The 24,380-nt window shown below is 52.0% G+C and overlaps 2 protein-coding genes across 2 annotated transcripts; one reads left to right on the top strand and one right to left on the bottom strand.

Annotated features, from left to right (window-relative positions):
• Nucleotides 1–64: 64 nt before the first annotated feature.
• On the top strand, nucleotides 65–4,924 carry AAMP (angio associated migratory cell protein). Its single transcript, XM_064719133.1, has 11 exons — nucleotides 65–188; nucleotides 477–629; nucleotides 1,030–1,149; nucleotides 1,282–1,421; nucleotides 1,506–1,650; nucleotides 1,800–1,883; nucleotides 2,161–2,276; nucleotides 2,720–2,823; nucleotides 3,301–3,391; nucleotides 3,660–3,814; nucleotides 4,065–4,924. Exons 1-11 carry the CDS (start codon nucleotides 101–103, stop codon nucleotides 4,138–4,140), a joined length of 1,272 nt encoding a protein of 423 aa, XP_064575203.1. The 5' UTR covers nucleotides 65–100; the 3' UTR covers nucleotides 4,141–4,924.
• ARPC2 (actin related protein 2/3 complex subunit 2) lies at nucleotides 4,715–24,376 on the bottom strand. The gene is made up of 10 exons (XM_064719134.1): nucleotides 24,178–24,376; nucleotides 14,667–14,701; nucleotides 13,596–13,708; nucleotides 11,540–11,585; nucleotides 10,741–10,927; nucleotides 10,237–10,330; nucleotides 7,845–7,971; nucleotides 6,403–6,503; nucleotides 5,957–6,057; nucleotides 4,715–5,154 (listed from the first exon to the last, which is right to left on the bottom strand). The coding sequence occupies exons 1-10, from the start codon at nucleotides 24,249–24,251 to the stop codon at nucleotides 5,130–5,132; spliced, it is 903 nt and encodes a 300-aa protein (XP_064575204.1). The 5' UTR covers nucleotides 24,252–24,376; the 3' UTR covers nucleotides 4,715–5,129.
• Between the last annotated feature and the right edge of the window lie 4 nt (nucleotides 24,377–24,380).

The following is a 24,380-nucleotide window of genomic DNA, read 5'->3' on the forward strand; positions in this document are numbered from 1 at the left end:
CGCGGGCTCGGGCCGTGGTTGGCTGCAGCGGGCGGGGACTGGCCGGGGCGGGGCGGGGCGCGCGGCGGAAGCGGCGGCAGCGGCGGCGGGGTGGGTCGGCATGGAGCCCGGGGAGGACCCGGGGGCGCTGGACCTGCACGGCGACGAGGAGATCATCGAGGTGGTGGAGCTGGGCCCGCCCGGGCCGGGTGAGACGGGGCGCCCTGCGCCACACACCGGGCAGGGCCTGCGGGGGTCCGGCCTCCCGCCGGGGCACCGGGAGCGCTGCGGCCCCACCCCAGTGCCAGGCCCGGCCGGGGCATCCCCCCGGCCCGCGGCCTCTCCCCGTGTCGCGTCCCGTTCCTCTGCGGTTTCCCTGCCCTGGGGCTCGCGGCCCCGGCGGCATCGCACATCCCCCGCTCCCCGGCCCGCAGCCACCCCGCTGTCCGCCGAGCCGGGCAGGCCGCGAGCCCCGCCCTGACCCTCGCCCTCTGCAGATGACCTGGCCGAGGAGATGGAGGACGTGGACTTTGAGGACGAGGGGGCAGAAGAGCCCGATGGCGAGGCTTGGGAGTCGGAGGATGACGAGGGGGTGGAGGACGGCATGGAGGCACAGGACGACAGCGAGGTCACGTTCTCGCTCCACTCGGGTGAGTGCTGGGCACGGGCAGAAGCAGCTGGGACCCCTCTCGGGACCTGGTCTCGTCTTGGCTTTCTCCAGAGTCCAGGGGTGCAGAGTGCCTTGCTCGGCTGCTGTCTCCCAGCCTTCTTGGGACTCAGAGCTGCCCTGGGCTTGTTTCTGCCTTGTGCTCTGACAGAAGAGCCCTTTGGGCCCCCCATTCCATTAGTAGCTGGCCCTAAGCTCGGCAGAAAGCCTGTGCTTCTCCTCTCCCACGTGAAGAATTGGTTCCTACTGGGTTGGGTTGAGAGTTCAGCTTGCTGATGTCCCACCCAGGCCCAGTGCTGCACGGGGTTTGGGTCCCCTGGGAACATCAGGTGAGGTGCGATCAGCACCGTAGCCATGCAGCCTCTCTTTGCTCTTTTGTGAAGATTCTGTCTTCTGTGTGAGCCTTGACCCCAAGACCAACACGCTGGCAGTGACAGGCGGAGAGGATGACAAGGCCTTTGTGTGGCGCGTGAGTGACGGGGAGCTCCTCTTTGAGTGTTCAGGTGAGGTGCAGTGAGCAGCTGTGTCCCCTCTCTGCAGTGCCTATCTGCGCACATTTCCCTCCAGCTGATGCTGTGCTCCTGGCCATCTTCCATGGCTTGGCCTGAGCAGTCTCTGTCCCCTGATGTTTACAGGACACAAGGACTCGGTCACCTGTGCTGGCTTCAGTTATGACTCTGTGTTCGTGGCCACAGGTGACATGTCTGGGCTTATCAAAGTGTGGCGGGTGGATGCCAAGGAGGAGGTGTGGTCCTTTGAGGTGGGGGATTTGGAGGTGAGTGGTGCTGGGAAGGGTTCCCCAGCCGGCAAGTGGGGTGGCAGCACTTGGGTGACACTGCCTGTCCCTCTCTCTGCCCAGTGGATGGAGTGGCACCCTCAAGCCCACGTGCTTCTGGCTGGTACAGCTGATGGCAACACCTGGATGTGGAAGATTCCCAGTGGGGACTGCAAGACCTTTCAGGGTCCAGCATGCCCAGCCACATGTGGCAGGATCCTGCCTGATGGTGAGGCACAGGGCCTCTCTGGAGTGTGAAATGTCACCAGCTCTGTGTGGGCCATCTGCCCTCCTGCTTCTCCCAGGCTGTGCTGAATGGGAGGCAGGGGATGGGGGGCCCTATTTGCTATCCCTGTCTGCTATTTCTGTCTCACCCAGGGAAGCGAGCAGTGGTGGGGTATGAGGATGGGACCATGCGCATCTGGGACCTAAAGCAGGGAACCTCGCTGCATGTCCTGAAAGGTAAGGAAGAAGGGAGAGGTTTATCACCTAGGCTGCTCTCTGTTTGGTAAACACCCCCTTCTAGCGGGCTCTGACTTCTGCCTGAGTGGAGAGGAGGCGTCTGTGAGGGCAGGAGAGAGAGAGCCTGGCACAGGGTTTCACTGTCACAGTGGTGGCTGTTGCTTGTGGGGGTGCTGGCAGAGCCAGGCAGGGTGGAGGCTGCAGGATGGTGTTTCAAGGCTCACTGGGGCTCTGTGGGGAGGGCATATAAAGCTCATTCCTGCTGCTCACCCCTCAGGCCAGGATGGCCATCAGGACCCCTTGACGTGTGTGGCCAGCAACCAGGATGGCAGTTTGATCATGACGGGCTCTGTGGACTGTCATGCCAAGCTGATCAACTCTGCTACGGGCAAGGTGCGTCTGTGGGGGCTGGGCAGAGCCGGGAGCGCTGGGGACCCCCCAAGTCCCCTGTCCTGGGCCGGGGCAGAGCCAAGAGCGCTGGGGACCCCCCAAGTCCCCTGTCCTGGGCCGGGGCAGAGCCAAGAGCGCTGGGGACCTCCCAAGTCCCCTGTCCTGGGCCGGGGCAGAGCCAAGAGCTCTGGGGACCCCTCACATGCGGGGCCGGTGTGCGGCCATCGGCAGCCGGCAGGCGGCGCCCTCGCGCTGCGGGTGAAGGCGGGCTCGGTGGTCCCGCCCGGCTCCTGGAAGGAAGTTCTCTCTTGTTTGCTCCCGGGAGCTGAGGATTTGGGGCCGCGCCTTGTTCTAATGAAGGCGCAGACTCGGTATCGAGTACGAACGGGACCTTTGTGCATCTGGGTCTCCTTTCCTTGGGGTATAGCCACCCTCCCTCTACCCAGGTGGTGTGCGTGTTCAAGATGGAGAGCGTGACCCCCAAGGCACCCATCAGTGAGGGCGAGGAGGCAGAGTCCAACTCAGTGGAGTCGCTGGGCTTTTGTAATGTGTGAGTGTTGGGACAGCCCCTATTCAGTGCTACATCTTACAGGCCTTGTCATACAGATCCATTTGCATCCCTTGAGCTCAATCTGCTGCATTTCTCTTGCCTCCATCCTCCCCCGCTGGGTGTGGAGATGCCAGATCCCTTTGGTATGAGGCCAAGGGACACCAGCTGCTCAGTCCTCCCTGCAACTGTTGGGATTCTGGGCTAGCCTGATGGACCAGTGCTTGGCTGGGATACTCTGCAGACAGCTGTTCTCTTGCCAGGACATTGTCATCTTCACAAACCATGGGCTGATTGCTCACTTGCTGTACCTTTGGATTTCCCAAGTGGGGTGTTTGATGGCTCCAGCCATCAGGTTGTCCCTCATCTTCTCCATACATTGTAGCCTTCAGCATAGGGTTTGCCTTTTACCTGGAGCCTTTATGTGTTTGCATCCCTGCTTCCCCATGTCCCATGTAATGCCTCTTCCCTTGTCTGTAGGATGCCACTGGCTGCTGTGGGCTATCTTGACGGCACACTGGCTATTTACGACCTCTCCACACAGAGCCTAAGGCATAAGTGCCAACATGAGGTACTGCCCTCCCTCCCCACCCAAGCCTGGGAGGTGGGTTTGGGCCTTTTGGAGATCTCCCTTGGAGCCCAAGGGCCAGTTCCCAATTTGTACTTCTCCCTTAGCCTTGGGCTTCCCCAGAGGGCAGCCGCAGTCTCTGCAAAGCGGATGTGCTTGGCCCTGGGGTCTGGCTCTCCTGGGGGGATGGCAGACACCATGAGGGGGTGGGGGTACATGGGGGGAGCTAAGCCTTGCTGGAGGTTCCCACTGCGGTCTCCCCCTGTCCCAGTCAGGGATCGTGCAGCTGCTGTGGGAGGAGAGCTCGGCCGTGGTGTACACCTGCAGCCTGGACGGGGCCGTGCGGCTCTGGGACGCCCGCTCGGGGAAGATGATCAGCGAGTACCGAGGGCACTCTGCTGAAATCCTCGACTTCGCTGTCAACAAGTGAGCAGGCACCCCCAGACCCCTTCCCTGCTGGTGGGGGGAGCAGTGGTAGCAGGGGCCTCCAGCCTAAGAGCTCATATCACAAGCTGCCTCTTGAGTGCCCTTGTGATCTGGTCCCAAGGTGGGGGACAAACCTAGGTCCATGCTGACACTTCAGGGTCTCAGAGGGGAGTGCAGCACTTCAGAGCTGGGCTGGGGGTGATGGATACTGGAAGCCGCCAGCCCACCTCTGAGCCCTGTCTCCCTGCAGGGATGCCTCCATTGTGGTGACCACCTCTGGCGACCACCAAGCCAAAGTGTTCTGCGTCCAGCGGCCTGATCGCTAGAACTGTGTCAAGGGATGGCGTCCCGGCGCTGCCCTGCGCCCTGTGTACAGAGGGACGAGGGACATGGTTTCACCACCCTTCTCCAGTGCGTGCTTTGTAATTTTTCCAGCCTGCCCTGCTTTGCCCTCACCATCCAGGGGCCAAGCCAGGGGTTTTGTATGAAGATGTCTTTAATTATATAAATTATTTCACTTAACTGGATGCCATCTACTCTGCTTGTTGGGGGGGGAAGAGGATCTGGGGAGCTATGCTCTCTCCTCAGGGATCACCCTGGCATCCAACTATGGCCTGAGGATCAGTGGCAGAGACTCCCATCCTAGCTCTCCCTGCTAGGGAGAATGAAGTGGTCAGGATAGGAGGGTGCAGGTTGCTAGCTGAAGGAAGGAGAATCTTGCTCTGTACAGTCTAGGAGTTCCCTAACAGAACACGCTATTCCCAGATCTGGGTACTGTACCCCAAAGTTCACTAGAAGGCATATGTTCCACAATACAGGAACTATCTCCCTTGGGGCTGTGACTAAACACCCCTTCCAGGGCAAAGTCACGTGCATTAGTAAGCCAAAGCCTCACAGTCCTTTAAGATAGAAAGATCTTCTTTATTAATGAACCCCAACAGTATTTCTTCAGATACAGGAGTTTTGAACTCAAATACTCAGAAGAAAACAAGTTAATATTGCATTATTCTCTTAAGAAATACTGCAACTTATTTCCGGTAACATATTGCAAAGCGAAACAGCTTGAAAAGAAAAAAAAAATTAAAAAAGAAAAGAAATTAAGTCAATCAAACTGGAATTAAAGTTTTGTTTCTTGGAACGATCGAGTCCTCGCAAGCACAGCTCGTTTCTGCAGATTACTCCCCCAAGTGTCGTACAAACAGACCCCGATTGCTTGAATTCCTTATGAGCCCACAGAGGTGCAACATTAAAAGCTACGATTATCAGGTAGCAAGTGCCCCAACCTTCGTCCTCCGGCAGCCTCGGTGACTCGGCGTTAACGGGTTGTGAACGTCTTCCCCCTGGAAGGATGGAGAGAGGGGTCAGCACTGCCCCAGGGCCTGTGGGGCTTGTGCTAGGGCACACATGGTGAGCTCTCTAAGCCAAGCAGGCGCTGCTGGGTTGGAGCTCACAGGGTCTGTGGCTGCAGAACCAAGTCACAGGGCTGTGGGAAGGAGGGGCTAACTTTTGCAGAGGACACAACCCTCCTGTCCCCTTTGCATGCTGCTTTGGGGCATGACAGGACAAGCAGAGAAAAAAGGACACCAAGGGGCTCTGGGATAAGCACAAGGTAAGGGATCTGAGTGAAACATGTTCACACAACTGCTCTCCTCCATCCACTTCACTGTGGGCTCCTTGTTCACAAGAGGGAGCCAGCCAGCATGGTGGCCTGGCCGCAGCCATCAGCTGCCCAAGGGCAGCCATTGACTGAGGAGCTGCAGACACACTGGGCAGCAAGACCTGGTCCAGTGCCCACAAAGCCCAAGGAAGGACCTGGCTCCTCTCCCTTCTGTGAGGTGGAGCTGCCGCCAGAGATGGACAAGGCACCTCTAATATAACAGGGAAAAAGCCCCCAGGAATGCCACCAAGGGCTTGGTGGGGGGAAATGGAGATGCCAGGGCTTGCCAAGGCCATGTATGAGCCTTTTGTGAAGGACCTGCCAGCACAGGGTTTTGCTTCAGACCCAGCTCCTCACAGGACATCTGAGGCACTCAGCTGTGGGTCGCCCCTACCTGCCCTGGACTGCAGTTTGCCAAACTGAGCAAGACTGAGCTCACGACAGCCAGAGAAGCCCAGGCAGCCATGCCCTGCTTTGCTACTCACGTGATTGTTTTCATTTCTTTCTTCTCTGCATCTGGACGGGCACGGTTGAGCACCTTGAGGAAATCTGACGTTTTCGCCCTCATACGCGTGTGAATATAGGCCTGTGTTTCATTAGGACAAAACGGGGACATGTCAGGAGCCTTTCTTCACAGCTGAGATTTCAGGACACATCTAAGCCAGGTCACTCTGAACAATTACCCTCATTTCTGTTCTCAGGAAACAAACCAGATCCAAAAGGGAAAAATCCTACTTCACTGCTAGAATGGAAAGGAAAGTCTTGTGTCCAAGAGCAGGGAGAAGGCAACAATGCATCCTTGCCACCCCTGCATGACTGGGGATGGCAGAGGCAGACCCTGAGTTCTCAAGGGGCACCCCTGTCCCTGCTTCTCCCCTTCAGCACCCAGGTTAGATGGGCTGAAGCCACCCTGTGTTCCCCACCCTCATACCTTCGAGCACTTGATGTGATAGTGCAGGTAGTCCCGGAATGTGTGGATCAGGTTTATGGTGTTGTCTCTGGCTGCAGCATTGGTGTGACGGGGGAACAGCACTGAAAGAAGAGGCCAACACAGACCATTAGTACCTCCTGAGGCTGCCAAGGCCCTCAGGATCAGTGCTGGAGGCTTCAGGGTGTGCTGCATTGAATCCTTGCCTTGCTCTCTATAAAGAACCCTTTACTCTTGACACATACCAAGATTAAGCAGCACTTGTGATTTTAAATACAAGGCTTAAGAGCACTTTTCCACATTTCCCACAGGAGCCTGTGCACTCTGCAGGACACAGGCAAGGCCAGGTGTCCAGAAACAATGGCACTGTAGGAAACCACATGATCAGTGCTTGGGAGATACAATTGGAGGAGCAAGCTGGGAGGCAGACCAGGGTGCCCAGGCTGCTCAATCAATTTAAAGATCCATTCTGCCCTGGGGTCTTGAAATTGGTTGTGGATCTTTGCCTGGCAGCTTGCCAGCCCTGTAACATAAGACAGACTTGGATACAAGCAGGTAGCTTGCTCTTTCCATAAGCTGGTGCTCTGATAGGTGTCCCAGATCCGAGGGCTGAAAGAACATTTTGTTTGGGTGATGATCTCACCTGAGACTGCGTCTGGTGAAATTTAGTCTCAACAAGAACAAAAGTATGTGCCATCCTGGAACTCTTCTTTCCATAGCTGTCACCTGCCCAGGCCTCAAGGCACTATTTCCAGCACAGGAGGAGGGCAATGCTATCTTCACCTTTCCCTGCAATGCCTGTGCTCCATCTCTGAGCTCCAAACTCCAGGAATGCTGGCCTGAGACACCCTAATAACACACCCAACCATCTTGAAGAGACCTATCCCTTTCAACAGGGCAGGGTTTAGATTCCTCAACACTGCTACCCAGGGGGAAGTCATGGCTCTGCTGGCCAGCACCTCTGGCAGGGGTAAGTGGCTCATCAGTGTTTGGCCCAGAGCAAAGAGGCAGAGCTGGAGAAGCAGAATGCACTGCTCTGCTGCTGCTCTCTGGCTGCCTCTGCTGATCAAGCACTGCACAGCTCCCTGCAGCTGGACTACCTACAAGTACAGCTGCATGAAAGCTTTCACAAGAAACCTCCAGTTTCCAAAATATCACAGCAAAGCCACTCTTCCCCTTGCTTCCAAATACTGAACTTAATTTGTAGGTGCACAATAAACTCACTGTCCACTTCCACATATTCTTGCCCACAGCATATCTGAGGTGACCTGATACAGAAAAGGGACACTCCAAAGGGGACACAAGACAGAATGCAACCCGAGTCCTTGCAGCCCTGAACTGCCCACTTCAACACTCAGGGAAGGTGAATTCCTTTCTGCTTTTCATGCAGCAACAGGAACCTCTCTCCTCCCCAAGCATCCCCAAGCCTTGAGCTGCCTGCTTACCAAAAGTGATGTAGCCAATATTATCGCCAACAGCTGCGTCCGTGTCTTTCAGCTCCAAGGGTGGCTCCCTGTGGCTGAAGAGCACCTGTGGGGCTGTGTGACTGGCCCGGCGACCCTCCTTGAACTCCTGAACAAGACAAAGTGAAGGTGATTCCCACTGGGATCCTTCAGCAACATGCTGGGAAAGCAAATGGGGTTCCTCACTCCCAAAGGGCAAGGAGCAGAAGATGGCTCAGCTTTCCATGAACTGATTAAGTTCATCAGGCCAAACACCCTGAAAGTAATTCTTTTTCCCAGCAAACCCAGCCCAAAATGCATGGCTGTCCTGGGTTTATATATGACCATAGCACAGTCCCTCAGCTGGGGTGGCTTTCAGTGTGTCACACCACTGCCATGGGTGTTTTGTGGAAGGGACACCTCAGTCTGAGCAAGCACACGAGACAGCACAGCCCCAGCTGGAACTTCAATGCTTCCAGTGAAAGTGCACAGTGCCCATCACCCCCGAGGACCAGAAATTCTCAGGACGGCTTGCAAGGTCTCCATCACACCTAGTGTAAAGGTTCTGCCATTTGAGAAACCATCTCCCACCAGGAGTCTGCCTAGGCATCAAGATGCATCTGGGGGCTTGAAGCTTGTATGTGAAGTCTGCTCCTCTTAATGCTTCCCTACACCTTGAAACAATACCTTCAGGCAGGGAGATCCCTTCCCCCTCCTCACAGGAAATGTGCTGGCTCTGCATTTCAGAACTGTAAGGATCATCTCTGTGTGTGCTGGGAATGTCCAGAGACCATTCTCCTGCCCAAAGGCAGAGCAGTCTTCTCTCTGCCTCACTGACCTCCATCCCAACCTACCCATTATCAGCTACCCTTGGCCTCTCCTCTGAGCAGTTTTCCTGGGAAAGGCAGGGGCATCCACGTCCCTTTTAGAGCAGATTGCTGGGGTTTCCTTAATGAAATGCTTAGCTTGCACTTCTGCCTGCTTATGCCAGAGGGTGAAATGGTTCAAATGGCTTCACTGGTTAGTTAATGGTCACATTTTCTCCATGAGAGCCCAGATGAGCAGACACCATGCCCAGCTGTGTTATGCAAGAGCAATAGCTGGAGGGAAAGAGCCAGTGTGACTCAGAGTGGAAATTCCTGTGGCTGGGCAGAGGCAGGGTTTGCTGTTCTAAAAACCAAGAATTCAGGACATGGAGACTCCAGGACAGCTGCTGCCTTGAAGCACTGCCATCTTCCCAGGAACCTCACTAACCCCATTTTGTTCACATCATGCCTCCCTTCCCATTTTAAAAGCTGAATTCCAGGCTGAGGGATATGCTTGGTGGGGGAAAACCTCAAAGCCAGAACAGATGTCCTGTCTGGAATAAATGAACACAGCAAACAGAGCTGTGAAGACTTCCATTGCAACAGACCCCTTCTGATGACACCCAACACAGGTACACTGGTCTCCAGCAAACTGGGCCAGTAACTTGCTGTCCATGAGCCTGTCAGCATGGCCTGGCACCCTTGAACAGATGGGTTAAAGGTGTCTGGAACGCCCTGTAGGCCCTACTCTGTGGCCATGCCCAAACAGGAGGCTGGCTCCCCAGGAGCTTAAGCAGATGAGTGAGGTGGGCCAGTGGCACAGATGAACACAGGTATAAGCATGCACTGAGCCTCCCCAGCTGCACATAGATCTCTCATTTTCTCCAGGCTGCATACAGTTGTTCACAGACATTCTAAGTGCTTACTACAAGTCTCTGAATGCTCCCCAGCTAAACAGCAATTGGAAAAGGTAGCTGAGACCAGACTCAGCTGAGTCCAGTCCATAACTTGGCAATGACTGGTTCAAGCCCACAAATTCAGTGTATTCATAGCTCTAAAAAGTTGAAATTCAAGAGCTGTCACACTGAGCTGCTGAGTGTTCCTGCAGCATTTGAGCTGATGGAGTTTCATCATTAGCAGGATGAAACTTCAAGGTGAAGACCATTCTCTGCTCCTCCTCAGGCATGGCATGACATTATCTCACCCCTCCTCTCCCTTTACAGCCTCCTCAACAAGCTCAGGTCCTCAGCTGGCTGGAGATCCCTACACCATAGCTATCCACATTACAGGGCCTCAATGTGGGGACTGAAGTATTCATTGTGGTGTTTCTCATCTGTAACACATAATACGCTTGACTGTCCAAATGAACAAGACTATTGATGATACAGATGCCAATCCAAGAGCCAGGAAAATGCACTGTCTGTGCCTATTAGCATGTTCTTCCATCCCAATCCAGCATGGAGCAAAGCACTTTCATGTGTTAAACCGCCTTTGTGCTCACTTCAGCAGCTTATTTGGCAATGCTGCTTCAAGCAAGCAGGCATCTGAAGTGAGGACCAGACCCTTTCCCTGTAACTCAGTTTCCATACCTGCATAAACACCTTTCCAATCACCACATCATCGTCGTCCTTAAATACCGTGCTGAACACAACCGTGACACGGTCCTTCTTTGCCTCAACGTACCTGCAGGTGGCAGAGAGAGAACCCACCTGTGAACCAGAGCTAGGGAGTTCAAAAGCACAAGGTCAAGTACATACAACAGCCATTCACAGGCCTCGGTGCTGTAAATTTCCCCTCCCCTGAGACAGTATTTACAGGGAGCACAACATTTCTGTTGGGAGTGGCCAGTTCCTCTCCTGCATGCAGCCACAAGTGATGCCACTAACAGAGACTCTTGTGTAACATCCCAGCAGCCCGAGGCATAAGCATTACCCTAATGGGATACTTGTGGCAGCCTAGAACAGGCCCTTATTACCCTGGCCAAAGCATGGAGCAGGAGGATTTCCTGACTTTCCACCAAAACCTAGAGCTGTGCACAGGAGCAGACTACTGACCACTGTCCAAGCCCCGCGCTGTTTAGTTTGAACACTTACATTGTCTCATCATCCCTGTAGTGGATGACTGCTCTTTTTTCTCCTTCTTTGCCCTCTTCCTGGAATTTGAAATACTTCTCAAAGACTGAAGCAAAGCAGTTGCGCTTCAACATGCCGGCTTGGTGCACAATGGCATCCTTGTCTGCAGGAAGGTTCTCCAGGTCGTAGAGCAAAGAGACATTGTAACCTGGGAAGGGACAGCCACTAGCTTTAATAATCTACATAAGGCCTTAATGAAAGCAGAGACTTTTTTTTAAGAGACACCTACAGTCCCACTTTTGCCTTAAATCCTCCCAAAAGCCCCAGGGGTGAGTTATTCCCACTCCAAGCACTTGCCAAAAGCCATGCCTGAACTCGGCGCGTGGCCATGGCAACGTTCCCGGGGCTCCTTCCCAAGCTCCCAGACACACGTGCTGGCTGAACTGCTCCCAAGTTTTTGCAGTGAGTAGGAAGAGATGTTGTCACAGGTAACCATGGTTTTTCTGCGTCTTACAAAGCATCTTTGAGAAGAACAAAGACCCCAACCGTGAGGAACAGAGGCTTCCTGGAGGAGGACTGCATAAAGAATTACAGCTTGTGCTGCAAGCTACTTCATCCCTGACGTGTCTGAACCACTTTTTAAATTGGCAATTTCAAATTGCAATTCATTGTACAGAGAGCCTCAGATATCAAGCTCTTCAAGTGCAGCCTTCATATGAGCATTTCTCACGTGACTTAAGTAACTTTGGAATTGCATTCGCACGCACACACACATACACACACACATACACACACAGAGTGAATGTTATTGCAGAGTTACCTGATTCAGGATTTACCAAGTAGCTTCCATAGACCTTCTTCAATACCTAGAAAAGAAATTAAACATTGAATGCACAAGCTATCAGGACTTGTTTCCTCCTGCACAGCCTAGGCCATATTTGGTCTTCTTTTAGAAGTATCAAATTACAGCACCTGCCTCCCCCAGTGTCCAAGAGAACTCAGACAAATATTAAGTCATCAGCTTCTAGTACTATTGGCTGTTCCTGTTCTAGGGAGGGCTCCCTGAACTCCACTGACAGGGGACATACTGCAGGAGAGGACTCTAAACTGGAACTCTTTCAAGTTCTTGCTAGTCGGATTTGTGTGGGGAAGAAGCCTTATAGCTCATACCTTCAAAGGAGAACAATCAGCAGAGCCTGACACAACAGACCTGAGGGCTACCACTTTTCCTTCCATTCAAAGGCAGATGCAAAGTGTGCCCGGTCCCTCTCCTCACAGGACGGCAAGTTCAGAGCACACCATGGCCTGGTGATCACACAGTGACTGTCTCAGCCTAGTGCACGAACAGATGGGCATCGAGAGGAGACTGCCACGCAGGCTTGGATGCCTCCCAGAAGCAGAACCGCCTACAGCACAGCAAAAACCTTTCTTCAAACGTAATTACTGCTGAATTTTACATCAATGGCAATTTCCAACTGAGCTATAGCTCTGTGTCAATGAGGGGGCTGGGAACAGGCAGTATTTCACAGAGAAGAACACAACAGTGCTGGGGCAGAACTGGCCCTCCTGGGATGACACCCACGACCACGTGGAAAGGATACACAGACTCTCTGCATGCCAAAACCTCCTTGCAGAGAGCCTGCCTGCAGTGGTGCAGGAAGATGCCCTGTCTTAGCAGGAAGCCCACTCTGCATTCCTCACAGTGGGGTTTCACCAAAGACAGAGCAGAAACAAGCAACATTGTCTGCAGGGAAGTGCAGAAAGCAACATTATGACTGGAGACTGAAAAATGTAATTTCTATTTAGTCAGTACTTCCAAGCCAGTCCTGAACAGATCCCACTTTCCTCTAAAAGTTTATAGAAAGTTGCCTTTCACCACTACAATGGCTGCTGGTGCACAGTGCTGTCGGCCACTTGCCCACCGCAGGAATTTTCTTGGGATCACACACTGCACTGATCCTCACTATACATGCTGGGAAGGCTCCACCATTTGGGCTGCTTGACACTCCTCATGCCAGCAGTGGTACCTTCAGGAGCAGGCAGTGCTGCACCTAGAAAGCTCTGCTTTCAGGAACCAGGAAAGCAGGACATTCAATCATATCTCTTCTGACTTAGGTGGGTCTTATGGCAATGCGCAGGAATTCACTTTGGGTTCAAATCACCCATTTCTTACTAGACTCACAATAAACTGATGGAGCAGTTTCCTTGTTTTCTTCCAAGGACAGACATCCAGAGGCAAAAGCCTGCTGAAAAGCCCTAGGTGAACCCCATTCGCTACCATGTGGAGATTTGAAAACTGACTCAGGAACTGAGTCACACTTCCTGCCTTGCCATCCAACCACAGCTCAGAGAGGCTCCTTTTTTCTACCATAAATGGCCCTCCGCAGCCACAGGGCCCAGTCAACAGGAACTGAGCCTGGGACTTCACACAGCAGCAGTGAAAAGGGAACCAGTCTGAAAACCAAGGTCTGCACACACAACAGGAGCCCAACACTTGCTCTCAAGTGTGGTTAGGAGTCAGAAGAGAAGCACCACAGCTCTGTCTTGGCACCTTCCTTCACTTGTGGGCTCAACACATCAGTCAGGGAAACTATTTCTAATGGTCAGGCTTCACTTTGAACTTGTGAAATTCAAGTGCCTTCCGCCTTTCAGGCTGCAGGGTCATACAGGATGACTACTTTTGCACCAGACAGTGTGAACACACTTGCCCTTGTCTTTCAGCAAAGTGGTACTCCTGGTTGGCACAGGGCTGATTCTTTGACCAGTGTGAGATGGGAACACAGATGCTTCTCTAAGAGTCAGATGTTAGATACACCACAAAGGCATTGCCATCAACGCAGTATTTGTAGGCAGGAGGCCTGGAGATGCTTACTCACCTCATCAGCACCGTGCTCCTGGAGTTCCTTGTAGAATTTCAGAGAAATACTGACCATCACTTTTGTCTTGTCTCCATTGGGGTTTGAAATATGGTAAAGGACTCCATCGAAGTCTAAGAAGCAAGCAAGAGAAATGTGAGGGAGCAGGAACCAGCTCCTATTTCTGAGGAAGGCTTTCCCTACAAGTTCTAGTAACTGCATAAAATGACACTGCTCCTCTTGCTCCAGCCCTCACACACACAGCAAGAGGGAAACCCGCAATTAAGCAAAATGGAAATGTCATGTAGGGAGACCTGCTATCATTCACAGGGCTGAAACAATTTTGACACCTGTCCATTACAGAAAGCTTTAGTCTATTGTCATTTAGCATCCCTGGCAAATCCACTTGTGCTCAATGCACAAGGATACAAACATGCAGAGACGGGAGCCTTCTGGATGGCCAGCACAGAAAGTGACTGACATGCCCACCAGGCCAGAGCTGCAGCCTGGAGGAGAAAACCTCTCTGCCAGCAAAGGCAGCGCAGCCGCCGCCTGCTGTGAGAGCTTCCACTTCACTGCAGAACGGGCAGGGAGGGCAGGAGGAAGGGAAAGGCAACCCTCCAGCTACCTAGCAAGCTCCACTTCCCCACAGAGCATTGCAGCTTACCCAGATTCCTGATAACAGAAGCAAAAAATCAGTTGCTGAATGAGTACTTGAACTTTCTTGGCATTTCTCTTCCTGAAGAGCAAACTTGAGGTGATGAATCCATTTTGCCTGTCACCCTAAGTCAGCTTCCTAACAACCCAAACCAGATGGTGCTAAAGACCTCATAACAAGTAGCACCAAGGGCAGGACTAGAGAACAGATGAGGTAAAAGAGAAGAGCTGTGTAGCAGGCACACACCAAAGCACTACCACCAGTGAACTCAGTGCTCTAGGGAAGTCCCAGGGAAGGCAGACAGACAGAGAAATAGTGGGGCAGCCAACTCTGGGGATACTGCAGGGTCTCCACATTGCCTCTGCCCAGTGGTGTGGGCAGACTGTTCAAGCCAGCCCTTAGTTCTGAAAAGTCAAGAGAGCTGCCAACCTTACCTGCAAATGTTACTTCTACTGCCTCTGGTTTATTTCTAAAAAGCAAAGAAAACAAAGGAGGTAAATGAGGACTCTTAACAGCAGCTTCCAAGCTGTAAAGGAAAAAGGATTAATTTCCAACACCTTATTTTTCACAGGCAGCCCTTCCTCAAAACCCCTTTATCTCCTGCTGTCCGACTAATAGTAACCTCTGAGAAGAGACCTTAGACTTTTTCCCCTTCCTATAAGCACCAGTTTTACCCCAGATGACATAAAATAGACTTTGAAGCTGGCACAGATTTCCAGTATTCTAGTTTATTATTAGATTGTGACATCACAGATTTCCAGTTAGAAATGCCTAAGAAAGCTACCCCTTCTAAGAAGTTTGTTTTCACAAGCACACACTCCGTACAGAATGGCCATGACACAGGTTTTGGGACAGAGGACCTTTAGTAAGGTTCTGCAATACCAGTTCATGGAAGGGAGCTGAGTAATCCTTCCTGACACAGTGCCCCCTTTGCCATCAATACCAGTTCTGCAAATGCACTGATATAACTTGCTTGCAGAGAAGACGCCTTTTCCAAGTTAGGAAAGTGTTAGTAGTGTCAGGAGCAGGTCAAAGAAGGAAACTTTCCACACGTTCATTTCATCTTGCCCCCCTTCCAAAACACCCCAACATTTTGCCAACAGCCTCTGCAGAAAAACTGTAGCTCTGGACATGCTCTAACACCGTCCTGAGCGGTCTCTGGGACCCCCACCAGCAACAAAACCCTCTGCAAGCCAAAGGCACATCACATCTCACACTGTGACTATGAAGATTAAACTGCTTCTTAACAAACCCTATTTTGATATTTGTTCATGATTTGTGAAAGAGTAGGGCTCCATGAAAGATGTAACTGCTTTGGAAGGTCATTTCATTGGGATTGGCACTACATAACTGCTTTTACAGCTCCAAGGGGACTGGTATTAATAGGTCATTCTCCAACAGGGAATTGATGCAAAGGTATCTCCACTGCTGAGAGCAGGCATGGAAAATGAGAACAGGATAAAAATGCCAGTCTGCTACCGCTGTTTCACACTGTATCTCCATTTATTTTTCAAAAGTAGATAATATTCGAATACAGGCTAATAATGCTGCTGCTAACAGAAATCTAGTCTCTAACAGTTCATTCCCACCTGTCTGAACCAGCATACTGAAATAACTCCCCAGAGTAAAGTCAGTGGTCTCAGCCATGCTGCTGCTGCTGCCCAGAGACCAGCTTCAACTGTTTTGCCAAAACTTGCTCTTCCACACACTTGTGTGCTGCTGAGTACTGGTAACACTGTGGTACACACACTGAGGAAGGTGGGGGGGGGAAGCAATGACTCAACATCTATTTTCCCTGACAATACTCTGTAACAATTTAAATGATTTTATCTCAGCAGCAAGCATTGTTTTCTCCATCAGCTTTTCTGCAGCCAGCTTCATTCCTGGAAGGCAGAAATGACCACAATGTGATAAAACTCAAGCTGGGCAATACAGGGAGACCAAGACACTGCACTGATCCCAGACACTCACCAGGTCAACATTTTACTCCAGCAGAAAGGGAGGAATTAACCCCCAGATGGAGAACCTAAGTGAAAATGAGGAGGTGTTCCTGCTTCTTAAAAGTGATCAGCTGTGAAAGGCAACAGCCCTTTTTCTGTCTGAAGGCTGGGGAGCCTCTGTCTTTTGTGCCACCTTGCTGAGGATAAAAACTACACACTTGAAAGAAGCGGAGCAAGTGCACCCAAAGCAGGTCCTTTCATTTGAAAGCTGTGCCAGCTACCTGTGACCTCTCTTGCTTTCATTTCTTCTCCCCAGCTGGGCCTGACACAGGCTCAGCAGCCATCCCTGGCTGCTTATTTAGCTTGGGCTTTTGGAAAGGGGAGCAATTCCACAAGACGTCCAAGCCACTTCTGCTCACTGAGGATGGCTCAGAGCAGAGATGAAAGAAAATCCCAGAGATCCCACTCGGTCAGCTGATGCAGACGTATTCCTCTTTTAGAGCACCACACTCAGACGTGGGAATCAGCTTGGATGGCAGTATAAATTTTTATAAAAAAAGAAACCTATGTAGGAAGCTTTAAAGATAGCACAGCCAGGCACATGAGAGCTAGGAATATTAAACAGGATGCATCCTTAAACCTCTGTTCCATCTTTTCAAAATTACAGCTTTCAAACCCCATTCCCCACACACATCGAGCTGACACCTCCCAGAGCCCCCGCTCCCAGCAGAGCCTTCCAAACACAGCACCTCCCTCTGAGAAATGCAAGGAAGTGGCTGACAGTCCATGCACTGGAGTGGTTTTGCTGAGGAAGGATGATTCCCCATCTGGTTGTCCTGTACCCAGGGGATGGCAGGAAGATCACTCATCACATCATTGAAGAAGCAGAGCAAGACCATGTACAGGAGCCAGTTGATGGCTCTGCACAGAGCCTTTGTTCTGCACACAAAAGCTCACTGCTAACACAGCTGGGTTGGAGCCTGTTATTGTGCAAACGTCATTTCTTAGAGAAGTTATTTTAACGCTGATTTCCCAAGTGGCTCAGTTCCAGTACTTGGGGATGGTGAGGAGGGGGAGTGTTTAAGGGAAAAGAAGGTAACTGGGCAGAACTTTGGGTACTGAATATTCAACCACTTCCCAGCACAGCCTCAGTGAAGCAAGAGCTCACGTGAGCCGCATACAGAGCTCCTCTCAGCCACGCTGGCCCTGTCACCTACAGCACAGTGGTTTTCTGCCTCACCAGGCACACGCTTAAGTACTGGCCAGGGGAGGACAGGAAGGAGCATTGATAGTGTGGCTGGGAGCAAAGTGAGCCCCCTTAGCCTTTCAAAGTTCATGAGCTTTACAATCACAGTGTTTAAAATGCTTCTATTTATTTCTCTGGCTCACCTCATCATAACTACCCTGGCTACTCAAAATTTTTCTCCAACAGAAAAAACCACTCCTTTTGCTACCTGGATTGTTGCTCCCACCTCAAGAAGTCCCCAAGCAGAAGAGAGAGGAGCTCTCACCTCCAGGGTTCCATAGTTTCTGGATTAGCAACAACAGACATGTTCACTTCCCCTGACCTTCCAGCAACCCCATCTTCTACCACCGGAAATAGCTCTATGGAGGCACAATGTGTCCTCTCTGTGTTCTGTCCTTCCTGCTCTCCTGCCAGCCACGGCTCACTGCAGAGCATGCACAGCAGGCCTGGCATGGGCCTGCAGCACTGAGGGTGGGTACCAGCTACTGTCAGGTTACTGGCACGATCCCAAAGAGCTCTGTCTGGTCTAGTGTGCTCTGGTGTCCCTTGCCTCCATGAGGAGGCTCTCTGCACCCATAGCAAGAATTGGCAGTTTAGCAGCTTGGTGCTGAATGACTCTAAATCACAGCCATCCCAGCTGGACTGTAAATCCCAACTGGGAAGCCAGGAGGTCTTTTGGGGTTCACTTCTACCCCTGATCCAAAGCTCTGAAAACAGACTAACCCGAGCTATATTCAGAGGATTTCAGACAGGACATCTCATCCACTCCTGGGGCAGAGAGCTGCTGTGACCCCTGCAAGCCCCTCACCTCCAATGCTACCTGAACCACAGCATCCCTCAGTGACCTTCCCTGCTTGCTACGCTCTGCCCTGAAGGGACAATAAAACCAGCTCATACCAGGAATAACTGAGATGGCTTCTCTCTGCACTGAATACAGACCAGACCTTTCTGCAAACCCCTGTCTGAACTCCGACGCTAAAATGGCAGCTGTTCCCAGCAGCAGTCTGTTTTGTGATAACAGTTATCAGGTCTGAAGTCAAACCCACACCAAATCCCATCTGCCCTCTGCTTGTAACAATAAAAGACTCTGACAGGTTTTACGTCTTCTTGCCTGTGTTCCTTTTATTCATCTCCAAATGGCTCCTACGCCCTGTCTATCTAATACAGGGCCAGCTCCAAATCAGATTTTTCACCCTGGCAGAACATCCGTGAAGAGCCACAGGTGCCCATGGAGAGAACCAGCGAGCACTTAAGAGCAAGAGCAAATCTTTTTTCTGACAGCACTTCCTCACTCGATTCGGAGAACTTCCCTGTTTCATTCTCAGGCCACAAAGGCTCTTAGCTGTATGATAAGACAAATTTAAGAACCTGGCTGACAGCCATACTGAAGCATCTCCCACACCACAATTAAGGCCTCTACCAAATAATGGAGAACGGCAATTATTTCAAAAGCTGCAGGCATGCAGATACTCTAACCTCTTGTCCCATAGGAGAGGGGGGAAAGGGGTATTTCAAAGCGTAAAAGCTCTAAGCAGAGCTTTCAGATCACCAGAGTCAACACACAATTTAGATAAAGTGAGCCAGATTCAGTGACAGACTGCAGGCTCTTGCTACAGAAAGGTCACCTCAATAAAAAAAATTATGAGCAATGACTAAAATTCTCTGAACAGTTCCTCCACTTCTGGGCCCCGCTCAGCTAACAAAAGCCTCTCTGCATAAGCTGCAGGAGCATATGCAACCAAGGAGCTCCCATAGCTCTGGCAGCACACCCACCATGAACAGGAGCAGGAGTGCTGTCAGTGGGCGCTGCTGAGCTGCGTACAGCACCCTACACGCGCCAATTCCCCCCTCCTGGTTAGGTGACCCCTCCATGCCCAAGCTTTTCCCTTGCTGTGTGCCCAACAGCCTGGAGGAGCGGGCAGGTAGGAAAGCAGTGGGACTCACAGTGGACAAAGCACAGATGGTCCTGCTGCATGCCTGCACTAGCAGATCCCCTTCCAGCCAGATCTTTGTCCTCAGCTGTCCTCCATCCTCAGCTGTAAGCAGCTAACCTGTGGTTCCCCACCACAGAGATCGAGAGTTGTGCCAAGTCTCTGTGTAAGAGCCTCATTTTGCACACTTTTACTGTGTTTCTTTAGTACAGTGATGGACACCTACTCTTCTCTGCTGTCAAGCATTGGTGGCTGCAGTGAGAACCACTCTCTGAAGACAAAACAGAGCAGGCTGCTCTTAGGAACCCAAGATGAAAACTGAGGCTGGAGTGATGACAGAACCACCTGTGAAAGCCTAACACTTTTCAGATCTGGCTTTTTTTCCCTCCTGCTCCCTGTGCTGTTGCACAAGAGTGGAGGACTATCTACTTCCAGAGGTGGTTCACAATCCACTGTTAATGCTAAGTCACATTCCCTGATGTCCGAGCACTCTGCAGTCAGGCAGATTGAGTTTCAGCAGGTGAGGCTGTGCCTGGAGAGATGTGCAGCTCCAGGCTGGGCTGGTGAGGACACTGAGCCAGCACCTGCCACTGCTGCTGAAGGAGGGAGATCTGATCCCTGCTCCATGGCTGCACCACAGTGAGCAGCCAGGACACAATGAATGGGATGAGGAAACTCATCTAGCTAAAAATACCCAGTTTTGCCTGTTTAATTTTAACCTAGGTCACTTCCCCAATCCTGTTTCCCTTGAAGCCACAAAAATGTCTGTGTCAGCAAGAATGAGGGGATGGCAGAGGAACAATCTGGTTTTGGTGGGGTCTCTGAGCATCCCTCAAGCACTGGAGCCACATATAACCACAACCACTCCTGAAGAGAGTTCCTCAGTAGTGCCCTGCAGGATTCAAAGTTCTTCTACCCTCCCAGCTCATCAACAGCTTCCAGACACTCCTGTCTCCCCATGATGAACTCACTGCAAGTCACACCATGAACACAAAGTTCTCACTGCCTGGTTTCAGCCAGGGTTCAGCCTCTGTGTCTGAAAGGCTCAGCTCTGCAGCACACCATCATCAAGTGACTGCAGGTGGGGAACACCATAAAGCAGGTGGGTGCAGCTTCAGCCCAGCTCCTGCTGGCTCACAGGAACCACTCTGCATCAGGGAAGTCCAAGCTTCAGTTGATTTCCTATGTAGCTAATTGTCAGGGAGCCCTGCAGAGCTGTACCTACTAATGGCTGTAAAGAAACCAACAATTTAATCTGAGATTCTCTTCCCTCTGCCCCCCAACCTAGGAAAAGGCATGCTGTACCCCAGCTATGCAAATGTGTGTTCTTTGGCACAGTGGGTAAATAATAAGTAACAGTTTGAGACAGATGATTAATTGACTAAAGATTTTGGGTAAGCTTTGTATGACTGGAAAACCAAACCCTAAGACCAAAGCCCTGTGCCACACTTTCCCTGGGGTTAGTTAAATTAGTGCAGGACAAAACTGGATGGCAAATTTGCTAGTGTCAAAAAGAATGTGTATTCATCAGACACAGAAGACAATCATCAAAATGTTTTACACCTAAAGTGTTTGTGGGGTTTTTTTAATGTCTGTGCAGTTAGCAAAGGAAAGCAATGATGAGAAACAGGATTTTCCAACTCGTAGAGTTCATCTCCTCACACAACATTTTTATCAGAAATGGGAAAACTCACCTATGACACCAGCTTCCAGGCAACATCTCATGTACAAATGAATTGGTCAAAAGCTTATGGAAGCTTCCTCTTGACATGAAAAAAGGTCACAAGCCAACCTCATTTCAATAAACTTATTTCTAGATACTGACCAGATATTCCCACATTGCAGAAGCAAATTCCTAACTCAAGTTACTTCAACAGATTCTGGGAGCTTTAGGTTTTTATTTTAAAATGTGGCTGGTTTAAGAGAATAGATTTAAACACAGAAATTACTAGAGCTAAGTAAGGAAAAAAAAATCAGATGCATTGAAGTCCATAATCTGTCACCACCTTGATCTAAATCATGTTTCAACAGTGGCTGTCCAAGGAGGTGAGATTTCCATAGGGACTGCCCACAAAACCAAATTAGATTTGAAATTACCCTATTTACAGGTGGATGCCGCCAAGCCCCAAGGACCTTGGCCAGGGATTACTCTCAGAGGTGGGTCAGGCCCTGTCTCAAGTGCTGATCTCTGTCTGCAGTCCTGCCAAGGCACCCTTCACACTGGGAACTCCAGGGACAGCTGATGGACCTCCACGCAGAGCAGATTTTGACATATATGACAATAATGGCAGTTAATGAATTCCATCTTTTACATGTGACCTAGTTCTATATGACAAGGTGAAATGTGGAGTGTCTCCCACCTGACAGCCCAGGGAAGCTCTGCAGGACCTGCCAAACTATGGCTGCACTGCAGCAGAGGGGAGTGACACAGCCCATGTCACAGGAAAAGTCTCTGGCACAGGATTTGGAAATGAGCCCTGCCCCACTTGCAGGCTGGTGCTGAAGCCACCAGGCACACCTGGCTCTGAGACAACCCCTATTGACAAATCCCTGCATCACATCTGCTGCACTTCGGGGTTAGAGCAAACAATGTACACCCAACTCTGCCCCAGTGCCCACACTCACTCCTCCCAGTCACCAAATTCTTCAAGGCTTGACCTTGCCCTGACTATCCTGTGTTCAGCCCCAAGATACACCTTGGAAAAGCATCACCAAAACAGCAAAATACAGGAAATCCCTTCCTGCCTCCAGGCTGAGCACCACAGGAATAACCCGAGAGCTGTGGCCATGGGAAATGGAAATATCACTTGAATAAATGTTTTGAAACATCCATTCCTTAGAAGACCTGAAAGCAGGAGAAACCTCCATGGACTTGCCTGCATGGGGGACCCCAGAAAAAGCACAGAAGAAAATTCAGAAGTAAATGTCTTCCTCACCTTCAGCAACACACTCAAGGCACAAAACTTAATCTAGAAACGCCATCTAAAGAACAGAACATGCCACAGATGACTAAAAGGCAGAAGCAGAGCACCATCAGCCACCCTACAAATTGATCCAGGAACAATCAGTATGTCAGGCACACGTGCCAACACACAAGTGAGGTGGCTTTGCCATGCAGCAAAATGGAAATGTCAGGGGCCTGCAGGCTGCTGCAGGGCAAGCAAGCACAGCTCTGCTCACAGAGTCAGAGTTTTGGGGTGCATCTAAAGCTGCAAACTGCCCCTCCACATCAGATCAACACAGGGACACATGCATGCTCTTCCCTCTCCATCAGGAAGAGTGCCTTGGCACAGACAAGCTGTTCTGACACTCACTGTGAAGCTCTGTACATGCCATATTTTCTAATGGAAGTGGCTGCAATACCACAGTGGTCACCTGGGAGCTCTCTCTGCCCAGTGCCGTGCCTGTACTCTGGGGAAACTTGTTGCATTAAATGATCAGGGCTCAAGACAAATCAAAATCTGCAAGAAGCTCAGCTGTCCTCCAAGGCAGAGCAGCCTGCATAATTATTTTATGGAAAAAAAATCCCCTCCAAAACAAAACAGGGATCTGAGCAACAAGTCAATTGAGAGGGGGGCAAAGCAGAGTAAATGACCTCTGACAACATTCTGCATGCAAAAATTTGAGAGCTTCAAAAATCGCTGGAGAAAAAAAGGTAACACAGAAAAAGGCACCTGCCTGGGGGGTCCTTTCCTGGAGCAGCCTGAGCCCTGCCTTGTGAGGCGCCAGGGCAGGCTCCACCCCAGAGATAACACCGCGGCTCTGCCTCTCGAGGCTTTGTGTCTGTACAAAGGTGTCTCACTCAGCAGGCAGTGCATCGAGCCCACAGGCCACTCGGCTGCAGATAAGGACATTCATACTTAAGGGGTTTCCTTCCAAGCTAAGCTGGGTCCTCTCAAGCATCTTTTTGCCCTGGTGCAATACTCAGTAAAAAAACCCACTGGCTCCCCAGGGACTGAACTGTCCCAGCCAGAGATGTGGGCGTGAACTAGACCCCCAGCCTGCTCCCCGAGGCCAGCACATCCACCAGGCTGGCACCAGTGGTTGTGGCTGACCCCTGTGCCTGTATCCCTTCTGCTCGAGAAAGCAAAGAGGGAGCAACCTGGAATTTGCTCTTCTGCCCAAAGCAAAAGGCAGAGGCCGTGACTCCGTACTCAGGCTTCCTGTTCCCCGCCTCCCCCTACACATTCTGTACCAGCGCTGGCACCACGCTGATGTAGCCCACTTTACCCAAAGCAAACACGCTGCAAATCCGCCTTCCTCCCTTCCCAACTTCCTCCTTGTCCAGGCCCTGTCCTCCAGTCCACCCCAACACGGCAATCTGCGGCACCCTTCCCAGATCCGTCCTGCTCTCCCTGGGCTCTCCATTGCTCTGGCACTGCTGGCCCCATGCATCCCCACTGTCCCCTCCGACACTGCCCTGTCCCGCTCTGCTCCCTCATTGCCAGGCTCTTCCTGTGCCCAAGCTCTGCCCATCCCCGCCGCCCGCAGCTCAGGTCCCGCACCCTGACCGCCCCCTCCCAGCCCGGCATCCTGCAGGCCCCCACCCGTGCCCGCTCTGCCCTCCTCGTTCCCGGGCCGCCCCCAGTAGCACAGCACCCGCTGGCTCAGCGCTGCTCCCCGGCCCCACATCCTGCCTTGTCACCGTGCCCCGGCCCCCACCTTCCGCCCGTCTCAGCCCCATCCTCCCCCGGCACCACCCGCCAGGCTCCGCTCCGTGGCCGGGCGCCTGGCACGGCACGGCCCGGGCCCCGCCAGCCACCGCCCCCTCGCCCCTCCCTCGGTCCGCGGACCCGTCCCCGCCCCGCCCCGGCTCCCCTGCCCCTACCCGGCGGCCGCGCCCTCGAACTTGAGCGTGAGGGTCTCCTCGATGATGCGGTTGTTGACCTCGAGCAGGATCATGTCGGTGCCGGGAGCGGCTCTGAGGGAGCCGAGCCCGCTGCGCGCACCGGGGACCCGCCCGAGCCTGCGCCGCCGCTTCCGCTCTCGCGCCCGCGCGTCACTTCCGGCTCGGCGGCGGCTCCACCGCCC

This window comes from Zonotrichia leucophrys, chromosome 7 (assembly GCF_028769735.1).
Source record: "Zonotrichia leucophrys gambelii isolate GWCS_2022_RI chromosome 7, RI_Zleu_2.0, whole genome shotgun sequence".
NCBI classification, from domain to species: domain Eukaryota; kingdom Metazoa; phylum Chordata; class Aves; order Passeriformes; family Passerellidae; genus Zonotrichia; species Zonotrichia leucophrys.